At 48.7% G+C, this 22,278-nt stretch overlaps 1 protein-coding gene across 1 annotated transcript; it reads right to left on the minus strand.

Moving 5' to 3' along the window:
- Positions 1–4,738: 4,738 nt before the first annotated feature.
- On the minus strand, positions 4,739–7,663 carry opa3 (outer mitochondrial membrane lipid metabolism regulator OPA3). Its single transcript, XM_072490054.1, has 2 exons — positions 7,497–7,663; positions 4,739–5,271 (listed from the first exon to the last, which is right to left on the minus strand). The coding sequence occupies exons 1-2, from the start codon at positions 7,636–7,638 to the stop codon at positions 4,919–4,921; spliced, it is 495 nt and encodes a 164-aa protein (XP_072346155.1). The 5' UTR covers positions 7,639–7,663; the 3' UTR covers positions 4,739–4,918.
- Between the last annotated feature and the right edge of the window lie 14,615 nt (positions 7,664–22,278).

Genomic DNA, 22,278 nt, shown 5'->3' on the forward strand with positions numbered 1-22,278 from the left:
GCTCGTCTGTCATTAAAGCAACAAAAAAAAATATATCACATCGCTGTGCTGAGTACACACATTACCCACACACTGACTTCAACCACACTGGCATTTTGCACATATACTTTGCCATCTTGGAGAGAGCAGAGATTGTCAGGAAGAGACGGATGGAGAAGCGGAAGAGACTCTTATTGATACACTGTTGATGGCGTAATACTGTTAGTTCAGCAACAGAGGTAGATTCAACCAAACAATTTAAATGATAATCAGAATTGGGTATTACCATCCTTGAAGTCTTCCTGCGCTTGGTGGATTTAACACCAATTTGAAGCCTCGACAGCGGCCCAGTCACTCAACTCGGGGAAAGGGAAGGGACCAAAACTCAGCTACAAAATAAGGTGGGCACGGGGAGAACGTGCAGACTCCGCAGTGACCCAAGCCGGAATCGAACCTGAGACCCTGTGAAGCAACAATGCTAACCACTGTCACACCGTGCTGCACCCAGGAGGGAGGAAAGAAATCTTGCCCTTTATAAGGGCGGCACGGTGGTTAGCACTGCTGTCTCAAGGCGCCGGGGACCCGGATTCGATGCCCTGTTGGGTCAGTGTGCGGAGTCTGCACGTTCTCCCAAATCTGCGTAGGTTTCCTCCCAGTCCAAAGATGTGTAGGTTAGGTGGACTCATTGCATAATCAATGCGCCGGGATAGGGTGGGGGAGTGAGTCTAGGTTGAGTGCTCTTTCAGAGGGTTAGTGCAGACTCGATGGGCCGAATGGCCTTCTGCACTGTAGGGATTCTTTGAGCTCTGTATATTGTCTTTCATGACACCCTTACAGCCACTGAAATGCCTCTGAAGTTGAGGCACTTTTGTAATGTCAGAGACCCAGCAGTCAATTAGTGCAGGGCGAGATTCCACAAGGAACAGGGTTACTGATGAGGTGAGATAGAGGAAGCTTGTACGGAATGCCAGCCTGGACCACTAGTTGAACCGAAGGACCCGTTACAGTGTAATTTTCCAAAGGAACCTGTGATGGGAGTTTTACTTGATCCATTCTTGCCCCTTTCTGTCACTGACACAATTTTGGCTGCATCAAGATCATTCATTTCCCCAAATATGATGCAGCTTCTGCCTCAAGCTCCCAACAGAAAAAGTGCTCTAGCTGCTCCGAAACCAGAACAGACACTACCCCCAAACCATGACCAGGCTTGCAATGAGAAAAGAATAAACATTTGTACCACTTCCCCCACCCAGTCTAGGTGCAAGTGCAAAACTTTAAAAAAATACATATATTTTGCATTCGGGCCGATTATTAAAAGCGCAGCCAGGCACATGGAGCTTTAATAATCAGTCGTGGGGACAACATAGAACATAGAGTGCAGGAGGAGGCCATTCGGCCCATCGAGTCTGCACCAACCCACTTAAGCCCCCACTTCCACCCTATCCCCGTAACCCAATAACCCTTCCTAACCCTTTTGGATACCAAGGGCAATTTATCATGGCCAATCCACCTAACCTGCACGTCTTTGGACTGTGGGAAGAAACCGGAGCACCCGGAGGAAACCCACGCAGACACGGGGAGAACGTGCAGACTCCGCACAGTGACCCAGCGGGGAATCAAACCTGGGACCCTGCCGCTGTGAAGCCACAGTGCTAACCACTGTGCTACCGTGTTGCCCTGTGAGGTCCATCCAATTTGGCATTGAATAGAAGGATCTTTTACAAAATAATTCTCCTCCGTTTCACTCACCCGAAATTCCACCCAGAGGTGCATGTCTGCAAAGCAACCGAACAAACACCCAGCTCACCCACTGCTAGGTTTTCTGCACTTTCCACCGACCAATTAATTATCTACTTCCCGACAAGGATCTGATGCAGGATTGGCCAAACAGTTCGGTGGAAGGGAAGACAGAATTAGCATCTTGAACGGACGTGTGTGAAACATTTCGGATGGATCAGCCCAACTTTTTCGAGATACATATCACTGACAAACTTGCAATTGGATATACTTGTGATAAATAAAACTGCAGGGTTACAGTGAAAGGGGGTGGGCTGAAGAATGGAACTGATTGAATAGCTCGTTCAAGAACAGTGGGCTCAATGGCTTCCTGTGTTGTATAATTCGAGCTGCTCTGTCATGTTCCAGGTTGGTGGCTGGGTGCTACAGATTCTTTTGACCGCTCAATGCTCTTCAAGGCACAGGCAGGAAGGTTGACCAGATTTATTCAGAGGTTTAGTTGATAAACTAGATTGCACTGGGGTTAAAGGGAAAATATTCCTGCCTCCGCCTTCCCACGACAGATTGCTGATGGCGGAAAACCCACGGGGCCTTTGGGATTGGCTTCCAGGAGCAGTCTGGGCTTAGGTAAGTGGATCCGCGATTCATGGGGAAAAAAACGGATCCAGCAGCCTCCAGCCCCTGCTGTGGCTGAGGTCGGTGCAGTCGCCTCCAGGGCTGACGTTCCGACGCGAACAGAACTTGCCAGAGAATAAAGGTGTATGTTTGCCCGTAATCCTGTGCCAGCCTTCAGAAGCGGCTGGCTACCTTTCCAGATGTTCCAGAACCGTTAAGCTCCCGTTACCATAACGCCACATTCTTTACAACTGATAGAGGCTCCTCTCAATAGCAACACGGCCGTGAAAACGTTTTTGAGACCTCTGGATAGCAAGTTAGGCACATGCCCCCCAAGATGCAGCTGAGAGTTAAAAAAAAGACCTGCATTTATATAGCACCTTTCTTAAGTGCAGTCAATATTGTGATTTAAAAAATGACACACAAGTTTCCACAAACAGCGATGTGAGAATGACCAGATAATCTGTTTCTTTGTGATGTTGTTTGAGGGATGAATATTGGCCTAGACATCGGAAGAACACCCTGGCATTTCTTTGAACTGGTTGCCATGGGCTCTTATGCGTTCACTAAGGTCGCATCCGAAAGACGGAGGTGCCTCAGTAAAGGGAGTAAAAGTAGTCGCCATTGTCGCAGATGGTAGCCATGTGGAGGTGCCGGCGTTGGACTGGGGTGGGCACAGTAACAAGTCTTACAACACCAGGTTGAAGTCCAACAGGGTTTGTTTGGAATCACTCGCTTTCGGAGTGTAGCTCCTTCATCACTAGCTCAGAGAGCTAGTGTTTCCAAACAAACCAGCTGGACTTTAACCTGGTGTTGTAAGACCTCTTACTATGGTCGCAGATGACCATAGGCTGCTTTCTCCTTTTGAGAGGGGAAGGAGTTGACTGGTGATGATTTAAGTTCTGCACCAGGGAGTGTTGGCATAACATTTTGTGCTCAAATCTCTGGAGTGGAACTCAAACCTACAAACTTTCTCAAGAGGTGAGAGTTCTATCCAGGGAGCCTACATTTTGCTGGAGTAGTCGGAACATTTTACAGAGCGACTACCACACTGCTCCCAGCCAACATAATCGGAATCAAACTGTAGCACTTGTACGTAGTCGGCAGGCTCATTCACACCAACTCATTATGGACAATTTGGCCTCAAATTTAATCAGGGTGGGAAAACACCTCAAATCAAGCCGATGCAATTCTGATTTTCATGCTCCAAAGTGCATTTGAATACAAGCGGCGTTGCTGTGGTGAAAGTGCGGTTATAAAGTAAGTGCAGCCTAACTTCAGCCACTGACATACTGCAGAATGGAGATTACCCCTCTCCATCGCATGGCCAATCGTTGATTAGTACCAAGCAAAAATTGTGGTCTAAAATGTAGTCTTAATTCATTATCGCAGGACACCTCCTGCCAGGAACTCCCGCATCACCCAACTCGGAAAACTCTTTGGGATCAAACCGCAGATTGGGAAAGGCATTCTGCTGCGTAGTGGCTTTCACAGTTCCAAGTTAATGGAGCAGTACGGCCAGTATTGGCACTTCACTAAATATCTTACCACTGCGAAAGTGTGGTTTGGGGAGACAGCCTCACTCCATTCGCAACAGCCAATAGGGAATCAAATCCAGACATTTGCTGCTGGAGTTTGTAATTCCAGTAGAAATGAAGAAACGTGATTCACGTTTTTGTTTTTTTTAAACTAAATACTGGCTTGGTATAAAGAGCACTCCACCCAGCAGTGTAAAACTATATATGTGGGTCAAATCCTTCGCCCTCCTGCCCTCCCGAACTTCAATGTCAGACCAGAAGGTGGGCAACTGTAATTTTCCCCTGTGCCGTATGTGGGGTAGCAGATTGTCGTCAGCATGTACCAACATCCTTTTACATAAAAACTGGAGTTTGGTGTCCTTCACTATTTTGCCCGCTGTCTCGTTGTCACAGGACCTGTTTGTGGTTCGGGCACGAGAGGCTGGAAGAGACAAATCGCAATGCATCGGAAATGAGAGCGAGATGGGTTGCTTTTCTGGGTCTGTCCATTCTCAAATTGAGTTGCTCCCGCGTTTCGAGTGTACGGAAATCTCAAGAGAGGAGGGAGGGAGGGAGGGAACAGAAAGCGGGCGTTGTGGAAACACTACACGGTGACCAAACCCCACCCCCCCCAGTGAGGTTTTCCTGGCAGCTGACACTGTTGTGGGCTGGTGCAGGATTCGCTTTGCTTGGAGGTGGGCAATTTCGGGCGACACAGGCCGGCGACACGTTACCCCAAACGTGGCTTCTGCGATGCTGTGATTTTCACTCTTCTGCATCCAGCGTGGCTCCTTGGTTACCCGACATTGGCCCAGCACGTGCCTCGTCACAGGTGAGAGAGGCTCAACAGCCGGGGGTGGAAAAAGAGTAACACACACACACAATGCAGCAAAATTTAGACTTGCATGATTGACAAACAGTGAGGCCAAAGGCACGCAAACACGTGACGACAGCACAAAGATTACGCAGCCATGTATGCAGAGGTGCGTACAGATAGGATGAAGTATTTTACAGCATCAGCAGGCGTGAACAAATGTCGGAAACGGATGTATTTACAACGGGCAGTTAAGTTATTCATCATGCCCCAACCCCTCTGCTCTCTTCGAGGCCTGAGGGAGCGAGTGAACGAGGCGATTGTTCTCCCGCACACGGGCATCGAGTTCCTCAACAGTCAAGGAGAGATGGGAAACCTGTTCCTGTAAGCTCTGCAGCATGCTGCTGAGCTCCTCCTCTTTCCTCGCGCTGTTGGACGACTGCCGTACGTACTCGGCCAAGATACAGGCCCCTCCGATGATGAACACAAAGGCCTCTCCCAGGAGCTCTGCGCCCAGGTCCGCCGCCACCTCCTCGCTCAAGGGTTGCACCTGACCACTCTTGAATCCCATCATCCTCATCTTGGTCTTCATTTCGACCCAGTGGTAGACTGCAACAGGAAAAACACGGGGCAAGGTCAAAACAAGCTACAATGGGACCACAGCCCCTGCTGGACATTCTAGAACGAGAGGCCACATTTTTAGGCCAAGAGGTGGCAAATTTGAAACAGAACGGAGGAGGAATTACTTTACTCAAAGTGTCGTGAATCAGTGCTGCCCCAGTATGCAGTGGACACTGGATCACTAAGCTACTTTGTGGAGATAGATAGGTTCTCAATTATGGAGGGGGAGGAAGGGTTGTGGGCAGCGGCAGGAAAGTGGGGACGAGATCAGCCATGGCTGTATTGAATGGCAAAGCAGGCTCAAACTGCCTACTCCAGGCTCCACATTATTAATGTTCTGGCCAGCTGTTTGTTACAGGCATTGTCAAATTTGAACGATCCATCTTCAAGACGCAGAAGGCTGCAGATTCCACCCGTGTTCCGTCCCCAGTTAGACCATAAGGCATAGGAGAAGAAATAGGCCACTCGGCCCATCGTGTCTGCTCCGCCATTCAATCATGGCTGATATTTTCTCACCCCCATTCTCCTGCCTTCTCCCCATAAACCCTGATCCCCTTATTAATCAAGAACCTATCCATCTCTGTCTTAAAGACATTCAGTGATTTGGCCTCCACAGCCTTCTGCGGCAAAGAGTTCCACAGATTCACCACCCTCTGGCTGGAGAAATTCTCCTCATCTCTGTTTTAAAGGATTGTTCCTTTAGTCTGAGATTGTGTCCTCTGGTTCTAGTTTTTCCTACAAGTGGAAACATCCTCTCCACGTCCACTCTATCCAGGCCTCGCAGTATCTTGCAAGCTTTAATAAGATTCCCTCTCATCCAACTTGAGTTAGTTTCTCTCAAGTTACAGATTCTGTCCCCGACCCAACCACCTTCCGCCCCAACATGTGCAGGGGAAAGGTGGTGGTGTAGAGACAATGTCGCTAGACGAGAAATCCAGAGACCCAGGCCAAGTCTCTGGGGACCACGGGTTCAAATCCCACCACAGCAGCTGGTGGAGTTTAATCTCAATTCGTAAAATCTGGAATTGAAAACTGGTCTCCGTAACGGCGACCATGACAACGATCATCGATTGTCGTAAAAACCCATCTGGTTCACTGATGCCCCCATTTAGGGAAGGAAATCTGCCGTCCTTACCTGGTCTGGCCTACACGTGACTCCAGACCCACAGCGAATGTTGTTGACTCTTAACTGCCCCCACAAGGGCAATTAGGGATGGGCAATAAATGCTGGCCCAGCCCAGCGATGCCCACATCCCGTGAAAGAATACAGACCCTCCTTGGTGATTTAACAGGTAACCAGCATTCAAAGTCTGGTCTTACATGGCAACTGGTGGGCTACCAGAGTCTGTGGCTGAAACAGAGAATCAGTACGAGGTTGTAAGGAAGAGATCTGCTCTTTCGGGTGAATAGTGTGTGAGATTCCTTCACTGACATTCATGCCTTGGAAATCTGTCACCAGACGAATGTATATAAACGTTCCATGTCAATGATATTGATATTAAACAATTACTGCCCTGTCACCCCATTCCCACTTCATAGAATTTACAGTGCAGAAGGAGGCCATTCGGCCCATCGAGTCTGCACCGGCTCTTGGAAAGAGCACCCTACCCAAGGTTAACACCTCCACCCTATCTCCGTAACCCAGTAACCCCACCCAACGCTAAGGGCAACTTTGGACACTAAGGGCAATTTATCACGGCCAACCCACCTAACCTGCACATCTTTGGACTGTGGGAGGAAACCGGAGCACCCGGAGGAAACCCACGCAGACACGGGAAGGACGTGCAGACTCCGCATGGACAGTGACCCAAGCCGGGAATCGAACCTGGGACCCTGGAGCTGTGAAGCAATTGTGCTGTCCACAATGCTACCGTGCTGCCCGTAAATCAGATCAGATTCAAACTGTCCAACACCAGTATCGCCCATTTCATTCCACCCATTGCCCCATTCCACTGCCCCTCCCCAATAGTGCCCCATCCCAGCCCCCCTCCCCATCTCCCCCAGCCCCTCCCCCTCACTCGCCCCTCCCCCACATCCTCAAAGTGACTTTCCAGCCAGGCCCCGCCCCCCGCAGCTGCCCATCACCCGGGGCCGCCCCAGGATTGGGCCGGACCCGGCCGGAACCCTCCCCCTCCATTGGCTAGCCCGGCTGTCAATCAGCATTGGGCCCCGCCCCCTCGCGGCCCAGCCGCTTCAGGCTCCGCCGCACTCACTCTGCGCGGGCGGCAGGCAGATGTAGCGCTTGAAGAACTGGCTCCGCCGGGCGTTGGCCTTGATGGAGTTGGCGAGGGGCCGGCTGATCTGCCGCACTCCCAGCATCAGCAGCTTGGCGATGGGGAAGGCGCCGACCACCATGGCACCGCCTTGCGTCACGTCCGGCGCCCACTGGCCCCACCCACTATGGGGACGTCACAGGGGAAACCAGCCTCTTAAAGGAGCATCCCACTGTCTTAAAGGGACATTCCATCCTCTTAAAGGGACATTCCATCCTCTTAAAGAACCATCCCACCCTCTTAAAAGGACATCCCACCCTCTTACAGGATCATCGCACCCTGTTAAAGGGACATCCCATCCTCTTAAAGGACCAATCCCATCCTCTTAATCGACCATCTTCCACCCTCTCAAAGGGCCATTCCCCATTCCCTAAAGGGACATTCCACCCTTTTACAGGACCATATTCCATTCTCTTAAGGGGCCATCCTCCATTCTCTGAAAGAACCATCCCCACTCTCTTAAAGGGCCATCCTACCCTCTTAAAAGACAAATTGCACCTCTTAATGGGCCATCCCACGCTCTTAAAGGACCATCCTTCATCCTTTTTTAATGGACCATCTTCCATCCTCTTAAAGGACCATCCCCCATTCTCTGAAATGGCCAGTCCCCTTAAACGGCCAACCCACCTTCTCTTAAAGGGCCATCCTTCATCCATTTAAAGGACCAACCCCATTCTCTTAATGGACCATCTTCTTAAAGGATAATCACCACTCTCTTAAAGGGCCATTCCACCCCTTAAAGGACCATGTGTCATGGTGTGTCACACCCGTCTGTTGCGCACTGTGAAAAACACCACTCACTTGATAATAATCTACACTTAGTCAAATTCTGAAGAAGTATTTATTTCAATCGATCTTGCAAGAACGGGTGCCGCCGGTAAGCAACAGCAGACACAAAGAATTCACACAGCATCACCTTGTTATATACAATCCATGAAAATACAATCCGTGAGAAACAATCCGTGAGAAATACAACCCACAAACTATAGAAAGGGCAGTTCCATTATCAGTGATCCCTTATTTGGCCTCCCCCTTGCATAGTGGTTTCTGTCAGCTCCTGGTATATCCTTGGACCGTCGATAAGAATGAGGCCCGCTGCTTGCACCTGCTATCTTCCCCCTTGCTTAGCAATTTCTGTTATTGTACATCCCGTTCTTCCCCGAAGGTCAGCCTTGTACATAGTTACAACAACTCGCTCACTATAGCTTACTCAGAACTTGACATGTTAATTTTCCCATCAGGCCTCATTGTTGACATCTTAATTGTGAACCAGAGTTTATACATGTAAAAACAACACAAAATGTTCATTTCTCACAAATCCCCCCTTTTTTTCTTTTTACTCTTGTTGCTTTTTACACTTTGTAGCCTCTTCTAACCTACCCCAAAATTGTCCAACATCCTCTCAACTTCCCTTTCTATGGTGCCGTCCTCTGCTTCAGTCTTCCCTCTTTCTAGTAGGCAAATTGTATCCTGGCCTCCTTTACCCAGGGATAATGGCATCTGCTTGGTCAAGGCTGTTTCGATGAGCCTCTGCACCAAGCCTCTTACGCACGGGATGATGCAACAGCCTATTGCCGCCAATGCTCCTATCACCACGATGATGGAGGTGAGGATGGATACAATTAACCCTTTCCATTTCCCAAACATTGATTCAAGCCAACCAGTCATGGATGTGTCTGCCCCAGAGTTGTCTGCCATTTCCTCAGCCAGAGTGGTTAACCCTTGTAGCGCACGGGTAAGCGATCCGTCGGGTGCCGTGTTGTTGGGGCTAAATGTGCAACACTGTCCCTTAAGCATAACGCATACACCACCTTTCTCTGGCAAAATCATATCCAGAGCCAATCTATTCTCCCAGGCCATTCTACTGGTTGCGTCCAGTTGTTCTGCTATGCCCTTCACGGCGTCCCTGGTATAATTGATGAACCTCTGTTGATTATAGTATATATAGTTTATCCAATCCACATTCTTATTGATCGTAACCCACCAGAAGAGGGACTCGAACTCAACTGCAATCTGATTTGGGGCTTTGAACTCGTCTGGTACTCCTCTGGGGATGCCAACGGGGTCCAGGTAAATACTGTCATCAAATGAGGTGGGTATGCCCCGTTCAGATCGTTCCCCTTTTACACTCCCCCTCTCCTCTTGTCTTTCATAGGCTATACTGAACGGAATGGCGAGCTGAACTAATGCGCATGTCCCTTTCCATTGGGGGGGCAGAGTGGGTCTTAGAATCTTTCCTCCGCAATACCACCATATATCCGCACGTGGTATTTTTAGTGATGAGTAATTGCCCTGGGTGGTCACGTTCTTAGTCTCAATACAAGTCTTGAGGTCTCCCATATCTTTACTTAGCCCCGTATCAGAACGACTTATACACGATTTGTGATGCGTCACGGTAACCAAGAAGGAGGGAGGGTTTGCTGATAGTTTCGTATTAACAGGAGGAAACATCAGAGATAGGGCAGTGCAGGTCTTGTTGCCCCAGGCGTTCTCATCTTGGTACAAGGCAATCATACATTCCATGCTCCCTCTATTGTCTGTCCACCCCAGTGGAAAGGGCTCCAGATGGGCCTGTGGTCTACCTGATGCGCAAGCATAACAATTGTCTTTCTCCAGCGTCTGGGCCGAATACCTCACCCACTCAATCCACGCATTCTGTCCCTCGTAGCCGGTCTCTATCTCAAAGGCTTGCTCTAAATCTTTTACTTCAATTATTTTGACTCCCTGTCCTTTCTCCGCCTTGTCGTTCCTAGTTCCGTTAGTGGGAGTTGCCCCCTGGTCTAATGAGATACGGAAGCAGCATTCAGTCTCGCCATTTCTCATTTTTATCCCGAATATCTCATGTCTAAGTGAACAAACCCTATTGCCTGTCTCGACCCAGGCCGTGTGTTTCACGGTGATGTATACGGGGTGACAAGTTCCAGCCTTGCTCGTTGAGGGGGAATTTCCATTAATCTGGTGAATGGATACGACCGGTGGTGCCCCTCTGGGCAATTGGCAGAACCTTTTCAGCCAACCCTCCCTCTCCGTAATCAACCCCCCTCGGTAATAATGAAGAGACTCCACCCTAAATTCCTTTCCATTCCCCGCTGACTCGCAGTCTATGAGGGTGCATAGATCAGTCCGAATTACCTGAGGGTACCGACTTTCTGGGATTGTTAATTTAAACATATGACCGTTTCCGTCCCCCCCCAAATTATTAATTATAATATATTGTATCGTCCATTTTTGCTGTAGTCTCTTCATATTATTTTAGTCCTATTTTCAGTGTCTTTGCAACCTTATCTTTAATGGTTCCTCAGTGGCCTCCACATGCCATTGCTCCTGTTCAGGTGGTGATTTCACGGGACCCTTCGTTCTGCTGTAATGAGTCCAACGTTTTTCCGCCGTTCGTATGGCAGTCTCTGTGGTTAACAAGACCAGGAACGGTCCGTCCCAAGTGGGTTGAAGCTTGGTTTCCTTCCACGATTTCACCAGTACCCAATCTCCTGGTTTAAATTTGTGGACTGCGAATTCAAGGGGACTGCGCGAGCAGTCCTTGTCTCCTGAGGAATGATAATGAGGAAGACCGGGCCAGTATATATTTCTTTACATAGATATCATTACATTCTGCAATGGGCAATTCTCCCATTGTTCCAAGGTATGGCAATCCGAACAACATTTCGTATGGGGACAACCCCAAATCTTTTCTTGGAGCCTTTCGGATTCTTAGAAGGGCTATCGGGAAGCATTTTGTCCAGGGAAGCCTAGTTTCTAGTATTATTTTTGACAAATGATTTTTAAGGGTTTGATTCATCCTTTCCACCCGTCCCGATGAGGGGGGGGTGCCAAGGAGTGTGAAAGTCCCAATTTATCTCCAAACTCCTCATGGTTTCATGCAAAACCTTTGAGGTAAAATGGCTCCCCCTGTCCGAGTCTATATTTTCAACCAACCCGTATCGGGGAACTATTTGCTCCAGAATGATTTTAGAGACTCCGCCTGCGGTGGCGGTGGTTGTAGGGTAAGCTTCCACCCAACCCGTAAGGTGGTCTACCAGGACTAGCACGTACTTCAGCCTTCCCACGGGTGGTAGTTCAGTGAAATCCACCTGTATGCTTTGGAAGGGTCTCAGGCTTGGTTCTCTCCCACCCATAGTCTGTTTTCTAAGGGCTCTCTTATTGATTCTGATACAGGACGTGAATCCCTCGCATACCTGTTTGGCTACAGTGTACATTCCCTTGCACCCATATTTCCTTAGGATTATGTCGCACATAGCCTGAATTCCCCAATGACTCCCTGAGTGTAAATTAGTCATTATTTCTCTCATTATTGGCTTGTTCAGCATTTCCCGGCCATCCGGCATCCGCCATCTTCCCGTTGAATCCTCCTCCACACCCCACTGTTTTAATTCCTCTTTCTCTTTCTCCGTGAAATACGGTATCTCCTGGGGAGTATTTATGACTGGGGTCATAATACACATGGTTATGGGTTCGGGGTTCAGGGCCGCTCCCTTTGCCATTTCGTCTGCTAATTTATTACCCCTTATTTCCAACGAGTCTCCTCGTTGGTGTCCCTTCACATGGACTACTGCTATTTCCCTGGGGAGCATCAAGTTTGTTGGGACTTGCTTTACCAATTCCTCCTGGACCAGTTCTTTTCCTCGACTGTTTATCAATCCTCGTTCCTGCCATATCTTCCCAAATACATGTACTCCTCCAAATGCATATTTTGAATCTGTATAGACGCTCCCATCATTGCCCTCTAGTTCTTTCAAAGCCCGGCTTAATGCATATTCCCAGGTCTGAGCCGACCAAGAGTTAGGTAGCCTGTCGGCTTCTATTACTCTATGTTCGCTGCCATCTACTACCGCGTACCCATGATGCTTTTTCCCCTGAATGACCCGGGACGACCCGTCTATAAATATACGTTTACCGGCGTGCAGCGGGATGTCTCTGAGGTCAGGCCTAACCCTAGTTTGGTATTCTATGGTGTCTGCGCATTCATGTTGCACCTCTGTTCATTGTTTCCGGTCCCTTTCCACAGGAAGGTGGCTGGGTTAAGGGAAGAATCCACTGTGAGGCACAAATCGTCTCGTTCCATTAATACGGCCTCATATTTGAGGATTCTAGAGTCCGTTAACCATCGTCCTGCCCGTTGATTAAGTATGGTGCGGACTTGGTGCGGGGTGCTGACCACCAAGGACCCCCCAAACGTCAGTTTTCTACTTTCTTCAACCAATATGGCCGTAGCCGCTATTGCTTGAACACATTCTGGCCACCCCCCGGGACACAGGGTCTAATATCTTGGACAAGAAGGCAATTGGCTGCCTTTTATCCCCTATCTTTTGTGTCAGGACTCCTAACGCCGTTCCTTTATCTGCGGTGGCAAATAGGTGGAAGGGTTTCTCTAAGGAGGGTAAGGCCAAGGCGGGAGCCGTCATGAGTGCCTTTTTCAGATCTTCCACCTGTTTAACCTCCTCGTGTGTCCATTTGAGGATATCTGGCTCTTCCTCTAGTAACTTTAGATACAGTCCCTTTGTTTTCTGAGCGTACATGTCTATCCAGAGTCTGCAATAGCCGATCAGTCCCAGGAATTTTCGGAGTTCTCTTTTTGTTTTGGGGGTTTTGATTGCCAGAATGCCTGCTATTCGCTCGGGACTAAGCCTTCTTTTTCCCGCACTTATCAGGTGCCCCAGATATTTAACTTCCTTTTCTACGTATTGGAGCTTATTCCTTGATACCCGCAATCCCTGTTCTCCCAGGAAATTTAACAATTTGTTTGTGGTTCGTTCTACCTCTCCCTGGTTTTCTCCAGAGACCAACAAGTCGTCTACATACTGGAGTAGGGAACTTCCTTTTGTCACCCGGAATTGTTCCAGAACCTTTTCCAGTGCTTGTCCGAATAAGTTGGGAGATTCAGTACACCCTTGCGGGAGGACCGTCCATCTGTATTGTTGTTTACGCCCTGTTTTTGGGTCTTCCCATTCGAAGGCGAATAGATCCCTACTATTTGGAGCTAAGGGACATGCCCAAAATGCGTCTTTAAGTTCAATTACGCTGAAGAACTTGTGTTCATTGGGTACTTTACTTAAAATGGTGTATGGGTTAGGGACAACCGGATGTCGCACCTGAACTATTTTATTTATGGCCCTCAATTCCTGCACTAATCGGTAAGTCCCATCTGACTTCTTTACGGGCAAGATCGGGGTGTTATATGGAGACATACAAGGTTTGATCAGTCCGGTTGATATCAATCTATCTATCACGGGTTCTAATCTTCACAGCTCCAGGGTCCCAGGTTTGATTCTGGCTTGGGTCACTGTCTGTGCGGAGTCTGCACATCCTCCCCGTGTGTGCGTGGGTTTCCTCCGGGTGCTCCGGTTTCCTCCCACAGTCCAAAGATGTGCGGGTTAGGTGGATTGGCCATGATAAATTGCCCTTAGTGTCCAAAATTGCCCTTAGTGTTGGGTGGGGTTACTGGGTTATGGGGATAGGGTGGCGGTGTTGACCTTGGGTAGGGTGCTCGGTGAGCCGGTGCAGACGCGATGGGCTGAATGGCCTCCTTCTGCACTGTAAATTCTATGAAATTCTATGATAATCCTTTCCTACCTTCCGCTGAAATTGGATATTGTCTCACACACACCGTCGCCCCTTTCTGTCTCAAAGTTATTTCAACAGGAGTTATTTTGAGTCCACCTCTGTTTTCAAACGTTGCCCAGACTCCTGGATTTATCTCTTTCTCTTGGTCTTCGGTTAAAGTGGCCATAGTGATAACTAATTGTTCTTGTTCTACCCCAATTTCCAGTCCTAATTTGATAATCAAGTCCCTTCCCAATAGGTTGTAGCTCAGACTGGGTACATACAAGAGTCGTTCCCTGATTTCCTCACTGTGTAATCGGAGGATTATGGGTTCAAATATGGGGACCTCAAAACTCTCTCCTTTTATTCCCGAAACATTTAACTTTTTGTCCAATACCTCTGCCCCCTTTGGTTTGAAATTCAAAGATGATCTTGCCTCTCCGGTGTCCACTAGGAACACGGTATCTTCTCTATGGGGACCCACCTCTACGTTTAGCAAGGGTTCTCGGTGAATCCCCGAGAGGGGGAACCCCTGACCTCCCTATTCGGTATCTGTGTCATTCATGTCATTAGCAGCTCTATCTTCCTGTTCCCTATCCGGGCAGTCCCGTATGAAGTGACCCCGTCTCCCGCAGTTAAAACAACCCGCCTGTTGGCTATTTTTGTATCCTCCTCGTCTTCCCCGACTCCCCCTGCCACGTTCTCTTCCTCTGAATCCTACATCCTGATACCCTCTTCTTGGTTCTCCTCTACCCGCCTGTCCCTGTTTGCTCATTTACAGTTGCAACCATCATTTTCGGTTTCTGTTTTTCCTTCACATCCTCCCTTCTCACAAATACCTTCTGTGCTTCCCTCAGTAATTCATTCAGAGATTTCTCATTCCAGTCCTCTATTTTCTGTAACTTTCTATGTATGTCAGGCCAGGATTTGGTCACAAAGTGGATCTTCAGTAGTCCCTGTCCCACTGGGTCGTTAGGGTCTAGTCCAGAATATTTCCTTACTGATTCCCGAAGTCGCTCTAAGAATGCTGAGGGGGTTTCCGTCCCCTCCTGTCTAATCTCGAATGCTTTATTTAGATGATGTGCCTTGGGCACCGCTTCCCTTATGCCTTCAACGATAATATTTCTCAGATCTTTCATTTGATCTCTATGGCCCCCTGTCTGATGGTCCCAGTGTGGATCTTGATTGGGGTACTTTTCTTCTGCTGGTGGTCCGTTTAACCCCAGCGGGTGACTATTCTCCCACTTTCGCATGCCTGCTCTTCTAATCATACCCCTTTCTTCTCCCGTGAATAGGATACTCATAATGGACATTAATACGTTCCATGTGTCTATATTAGGACCTAAGAACTTGTCGAATTGTTCCACCAGTCCATTAACGTTTTCATTTCTTTTTTGAATGCTCCGACTTCTCCTGAATTCAAAGGAGAATTTACAAATCCTACATCTCCATCTCCAATCGGGACTTCCCGAAGGGGGTTCAGTTTCGTTATTTCTGGTTCCTTTCCCTGTCCTTTTGTGGATCTTAATATCATCTTACTCTCTCCTTCTTCTTCAGGGACTTCCTCTGATTTGCCTTTATTCACTTGTTGGTCATTTGGCGGGTTATCGTCGTTTGACTTATTCTTAGAAGGGGGTGGCAAATTATCTAGGACGTCCCATTGTTCAAGAGGGGCTGTGGGAACGTCTTCGCCCTGTGGGATTAATGGATATATTCAGGTGGCGTTCCTGCTGGGAAGCCAACAACTCGCGTAGCTTACTTCTTTATCGGAACAGGGTCTTTTATTATTGACATATATATCCAAAATTTGGCACACCCAATCTTCATCCGAACCGTATTTCGGCCAAAAGACTGAAGGTTTACGGATTGCTTCTTTTATCCATATGAAGCAACAACATTTTATCATTGTTTTCCTGTCCTTATTTTTTTGTACAACTCTCAGAATCCCAATTCACTAACATCCGACCCACTGGACTTTCTGGTGGGATATTCTTAGGGATTCTCTTATCAGCGCCGTCGCCTTGTTTCGAGTTTTTACTTCCCATTGTGATGTACTCAACTTCCACTTATTTCTAAGTAAAGTGTCTAGTTATGACCGGTCCGTCAAAACAATCACAATTCTGAAAGCACTTATATCATCAATCCGCCCATACACTTATACGGATGTCTAGCTATAAACTCCAGAGTCCTTATATCATCAATCCGCCCCTGCGGATGTCTAGATACGAACCCAAGTCAACAAGGTAGTACTTAAAAGTCGTTTTTCTTACCTTGCTCCGTGCACAGAGTTGCCTGACTTTCACTTCCACGGCGTGCCTGCCGCTATAATCCGTTAGTTGCTTCTTCAGAATGACTACCCTAGGAACGTGTTCAGTTGACCGTGGGTGACTACTCAAGGCGAAGTACGAGACCGTTTAAATAACGGGACGCGTCTTCCCGGTTCCTCTTGAGCCGCCCCCCTCGATCAATGAAGAATATCCCGGACGAACCCCCAATTGTGAGAAACACCGCTCACTTGATAATAATCTACACTTAGTCAAATTCTGAAGAAGTATTTATTTCAATCGATCTTGCAAGAATGGATGCCGCCGATAAGCAACAGCAGACACAAAGAATTCACACAGCATCACTTTGTTATATACAATCCGTGAAAATACAATCCGTGAGAAACAATCCGTGAGAAATACAACCCACAAACTATAGAAAGGGCAGTTCCATTATCAGTGATCCCTTATTTGGCCTCCCCCTTGCATAGTGGTTTCTGTCAGCTCCTGGTATATCCTTGGACCGACAGTTAAAGATAAGAATGAGCCCCCCTGCTTGCACCTGCTATCTTCCCCCTTGCTTAGCAATTTCTGTTATTGTACATCCCGTTCTTCCCCGAAGGCCATCCTTGTACATAGTTACAACAACTCGCTCACTATAGCTTACTCAGAACTTGACATGTTAATTTTCCCATCAGGCCTCATTGTTGACATCTTAATTGTGAACCAGAGTTTATACATGTAAAAACAACACAAAATGTTCATTTCTCACAGCACTATCCTCACACATCCACTGAAGCTCATCCACAAGCACCCTGTGACGTCCATCATCTAACCACGGCCCTGTCGACCCCCCTTTCTGCCGCCTTTCACCTTGTCCTCCAGGAGAGATCTCTGTAGCTTTTAAGCCCTGTTAAAATCGCCAAAATACCAACATTTTCTGATAATGTAGTGGTGAACATTATGATATCAGAGGCAACAAATGTTTTGGAATTGACGTGGAAAAGCTCCAGGCATCGATCAAGGAACATCAAATCATCTGAAAGCCCTTGGGGAAGCCAAAATAGAAGAGAGAACAGAAATTTGTACCAAATATATACCAAAGTGTGCTCAGCAAGTACAGAGCTTGAATACTGATGAGAAAGAAAACATGATGGTGAAGCTTTTCATCTTGCACTCATCAGGACAAACACAAGAATATCAAATTTCAAAGGAAGCAACAATTTATACTGCACGAGAAAAGGGTGCTAATTGGTTGGCCGGCCATCATATCTGATTGGTCGAAGCATTGCCACGCTGAATATACAGGGCCAATTCTCTGTCGGCAGAAAGAGCGCGTCCAGGAGTTGCACCTTTTAAAATTAAACACAAGCATAGGGGAGCAATAGCGTCCTGACACATTCTCCATGGCAACACCTTGACCAATCAGATTAGACTTTCCAACCAATTAGCACCCTTTTCTCACGCAGTTAATAAATTGTTGTTCCCTTTGCAATTTGATATTCTTGCAAATCTGTTCTGATGAGTGCAAAATGAAAAGATTCTACAGCACACTCCTTTTTTCAGGAGGTATCCCAAGTGACAGGTGACATCCATTATTCTTTAAGTTACCTACGAAATAGGGGGTGGCACGATGGCGCAGTGGTTAACATTGCTGCCTCACGGCGCCAAGGACCCGAGTTCGATCCCAGCTCCGGGTCACTGTCCGTGTGGAGTTTGCGCATTCCCCCCGTGTCTGCGTGGGTTTCGCCCCCACAACCCAAAGATGTGCAGGGTAGGTGGATTGGCCACGCTAAATTGCCCTTTAATTGGAAAAAATGAATTGGGTACATCAAATTCATATTTTAAAAAAACAAAAATGTTTCCTTTAAGAGGGGCAATAGAGGGGTTCCACAAAAGAGGGGGTCTGTTTATTCTTCACCTTAATGAGTTGGTTATCATCAGATGCTCTGTAGGGATGGGGGAGGGGGTTATTTGAGTGATTAGGGTATTGGTTGATGGAGTTGAGAGGGGGGTTCTGTTCTTGATGTTTTGCATTGTTTTGTGTTATGCATAAAATGTTAAAAAACAAATAAAATATTCTTTGTAAAAATTGGTCAAACGCAGCCTGGATTCAGGTTGGTGTCGGAACAGGAGACGGAATATTAACCAAAGAACAATCTCTGATAAACATCCAGAAGTGACCAAGAACATTACTGGACAAACTCAGCAGGTCTGGCAGCATCTGTGAGAGAGAGAAACAGAGTTAACGTTTCGAGTCCCTGTGGCTCCTCTTCAGAACTGAAGAGAGGAAGTGAAAACGTAACCCTGATTTCTCTCTCCGCAGGCGCTGCCAGCCCTGCTGAGCTTTTCCAGAAGGTTCTCGTTTTATTTCACATTTCCACCATCCGTCCTATTTTGAATTTTTTTCCCCAGAATATTTACAGATGCTTGATCAACGATGAGAAAGGGATTGCGCTGATCACCAAAAGCGGGTGCTGAAATGTGACATTGATCGGAAGGTTGAGAGTAACGAGAGCCTTGCATTTACACGGCGCCTTTCCTGACCATAGGCCATCTCAAAGAGCCAATGGCATGCCCCGAGTTTCTGAAACGGGCAGCAAGCGATTTCCGCAGCTCTTTTCACCCGCACCTTGATGTCCCAGCCAAGGAGGCACTTTTTTGAAATACGTTGCCCAACGTTGGAAACTCAGAAGCCAATTTGTGCACAGCAAGATCCCACTCGCAGCAATGCTAACCACTTTGCGATGTTGAGCAAGAGATAAACATTGGCCAGGACATTATCTTTCGGGCCCACTCGGGAAGGCAACCTTCGGTTTAAGGTCTCATCCAACGACGGCACCTGCAGCCGAGCAGCCCTCCCTCAGCGCTGCCCTGGGCGGGTCAGGTTGGATCAGCTGCTCGAAGGTGGGGCTCAAACCCCCAGGAGCTTCTGGCTGAGAGGCGAGGCAAGCCACATGGTCAGGAACAAAGAGGGAGGCAGCCCCATCGATCGACTACTGAAAGCGTCTGATTATGGAGCAGTTCTGAATGTATCCAGGGGGGATGGCTACGATTGTGATGGGAGATTTGTGCAATGCTATCTTGAAGAGATTAAACACTGGATAACGTAGGCAGGGAGTTAGTTAATAATCTTGGGCTAATTCAATCACAGGTTTCCACTGGTGTTGCAATCAGTGTGACTAAGGTGAGGTCAATGGGTATTTGCTTTACCCAAAGCGTCTTCGCTGGAGGTGAATGCGGAGATAGGGAGGAGGTGAGGCCATGGAGGGGTTTGAAGACAAGTAGGAGGATTATGAAATTAAGGCGTGGCTGAGCTGGGAGCTAGCAGGAGTCGGAGAACGCAGCGGGTGAAGGGTGAAAGAGATGTCGTTGCGAGTTAGGACACCGCCCGGCTGAGGTTTGGGATGAGCTCAGGTTCGTGGAGAGCGGGAGGAATGCCAGACAGAACAAGAATGGGGACAGTCGGGCCTGCAGCAAGGTACGGATGAAGGATTCAGTGGGCGGAAGGAAACAAGATGTGCTGGCGAACACTACAATGTGACAGAAAGAGGTCAGCGAAGATTTCCAAATCACCGGAGCTGTGGAATTCCGAAAGATTGGTCCGGAATCATGTTCCACGCTCGGGGCAGGACTGATTTCTGCTCAGCTCTGCAGCCGTCCTTTCCAAAGAGCCAGTGAAATGCGGGCGTGAAGTAACTCACAGTCGATCAGCTGACCTTCCAGCCCCTGCAACAACAACTCGCATTTACACAGCGCCTTTAACTGGTGTAACGTGCCCCAAGTACCCCAGAGAAGGGATTATCAAACACAATTCAACACTGATCCAGATATGGGTGGTGCGGCGCTTTTGTCACTGAGTTAGTGATCCAGAAATCCCAGGTTAACGTTCTGGGGGACATGGGTTCGAATCCCACCCCGGCAGCTGGTGGAACTTAAATTCAATTAATAAAATCTAGGATTGAAAGCGGGTCTCAGTAACGGCGACCATGACAACGATCATCGATTGCCGTTAAAAACCAATCTGGTTCACTAATGTGCCCTTTCGGGAAGGAAATCTGCCTTCCTTACCCGGTCTGGCCTACACGTGACTCTTAACTCCCCTCTGAAATCAGTTCAATTAGGGATGGACAGCACAGGCTGCCCTCGCCGGTGACATCCACATCCCCGTGAAAGACGGAAAGAGAGAGAGGAAAAACTGAGACAGGCCACCACAGCCTGCGTCAAAGAGGTTGTTGACGATGTGTCCTGAAGGAGAGAGGTTTAGGGAGGGAATGTTGCCACAGTGACTCTGACTGGGCCCTGGTTACCTGCACCTCATCCTGGGTGTGTGTGTGAGAGAGAGAGAGGGGGAAAAAAAAAGTCTATTAGCTATTCGGCAGTGGGAGGCATCACAGTCGAACCCGATCGCCTCCTCAGCCATCGCGCCCGATTCGCCAAGGCAAGGCTACTCCAGCTGGTTATTTGCCCAGCCGGGTGGTACCGCCTTTCCCATTAAACCCGAGGCCCCAACTGGCCCCCAGTGTGGGTGCTGAAGATCCCACAGCCGCTATCCCCAAGAAGAGCTGAGTGCGGGGGGGGGGGGGGTCTCCTCAGTGTCCCAGCCGATACTGACCTCGCAACCGAAATCTGTCGCTGTTTGCGGGACCCCAAAAATTGGCGGCGAGGTACCGTGGGGTGTCCTGTGGTGGTGGAAGGCGCTACTTAAATGCACATCTTTCTTTCTGCAACAGTACGGGGATTGCAAGCCTTCCGGCTGTCCAGGCGTGGTTCTAACCACCTATTGCCAGTCGGGAACCTCGCATGGCGGCTGCAGACTCAGTTGGTTGGGGGCGGGGGCGGGGGGGGGGGGGGGGGGGGGCGTGCTTTAATTTGGAGCTGCCTCCGCGGTCCGAGTCGGCCATGGCGCTTGGCGCGGCCGCTGGAGGCTGCCGCCGTCCTGCGCATGCGCGGACTCCAGACCGAAAGTGCGGGGGGGGGGCCCGTATCCGCAGCGGCGTGAATCACTCGGGGTCCCTGCTCGCCCCCTGCGGGTGAGTGAATCGACTAATCCTTGTTATTGGAAACTCGAGAATGAAACGCCAGCGTTTTTACACCAGCGTGGGCTCCTCGTCCCATTTCGGGGCGATCCAGCCCAGTTTGTGTGAGAGAGAGAGAGAGAAAAAAAGGAAGAGAGGGAGAGAAAAGAGAGAGAGGGGGGGGGGGGGGGAGAGAGAGATTGAGAGAAATACAGTCAGAATAATAAGGAGAGAGATGGGCATGGGGAAAGAGAGAGCGAGAGAGGGAGAGAGAGATGGAGAGAGGGAACTAAACAGAGAAACTCAGAGACAGAGAGAGAAGCAAGAAGAGAAGGAAAGACAGAGAAAGAGGGAGACAGAGAGAGAGGGAGATAATAGAATCAGAATTTACAGTGCAGAAGGAGGCCATTCGGCCCATTGAGTTTCCACCAGCCCTTGGAAAGAGCACCCAACTTAAGCCCACACCTCCACCCTATCCCCAGAACCCAGTAACCCCACCTAACCTTTTGGACACTAAGGGCAATTTATCGCGGCCAATCCACCTAACCTGCACATCTTTGGACGGTGGGAGGAAACCGGAGCACCCGGAGGAAACCCACGCAGCTGGGAGATGGAGGTCAGAGAGACATAGAAAGAGGGAGACAAAGAGGAGAGACAGAGAGAGAGAAAGAGGGAGACAGGGAAAGAGAGCAAGAGAAAGAGGGAAACAGAGGGAGCCAGAGCGAGAGAAAGAGGCAGACAGAGAAAGAGAGAGAGAGAGAGATGGAGAAAGAGGGAGACGGAGAGAGAACATAGAACATAGAATGATACAGCGCAGTACAGGCCCTTCGGCCCACGATGTTGCACCGAAACAAAAGCCATCTAACCTACACTATGCCATTA

The sequence above is a fragment of the Scyliorhinus torazame genome, chromosome 25, assembly GCF_047496885.1.
Source record: "Scyliorhinus torazame isolate Kashiwa2021f chromosome 25, sScyTor2.1, whole genome shotgun sequence".
NCBI classification, from domain to species: domain Eukaryota; kingdom Metazoa; phylum Chordata; class Chondrichthyes; order Carcharhiniformes; family Scyliorhinidae; genus Scyliorhinus; species Scyliorhinus torazame.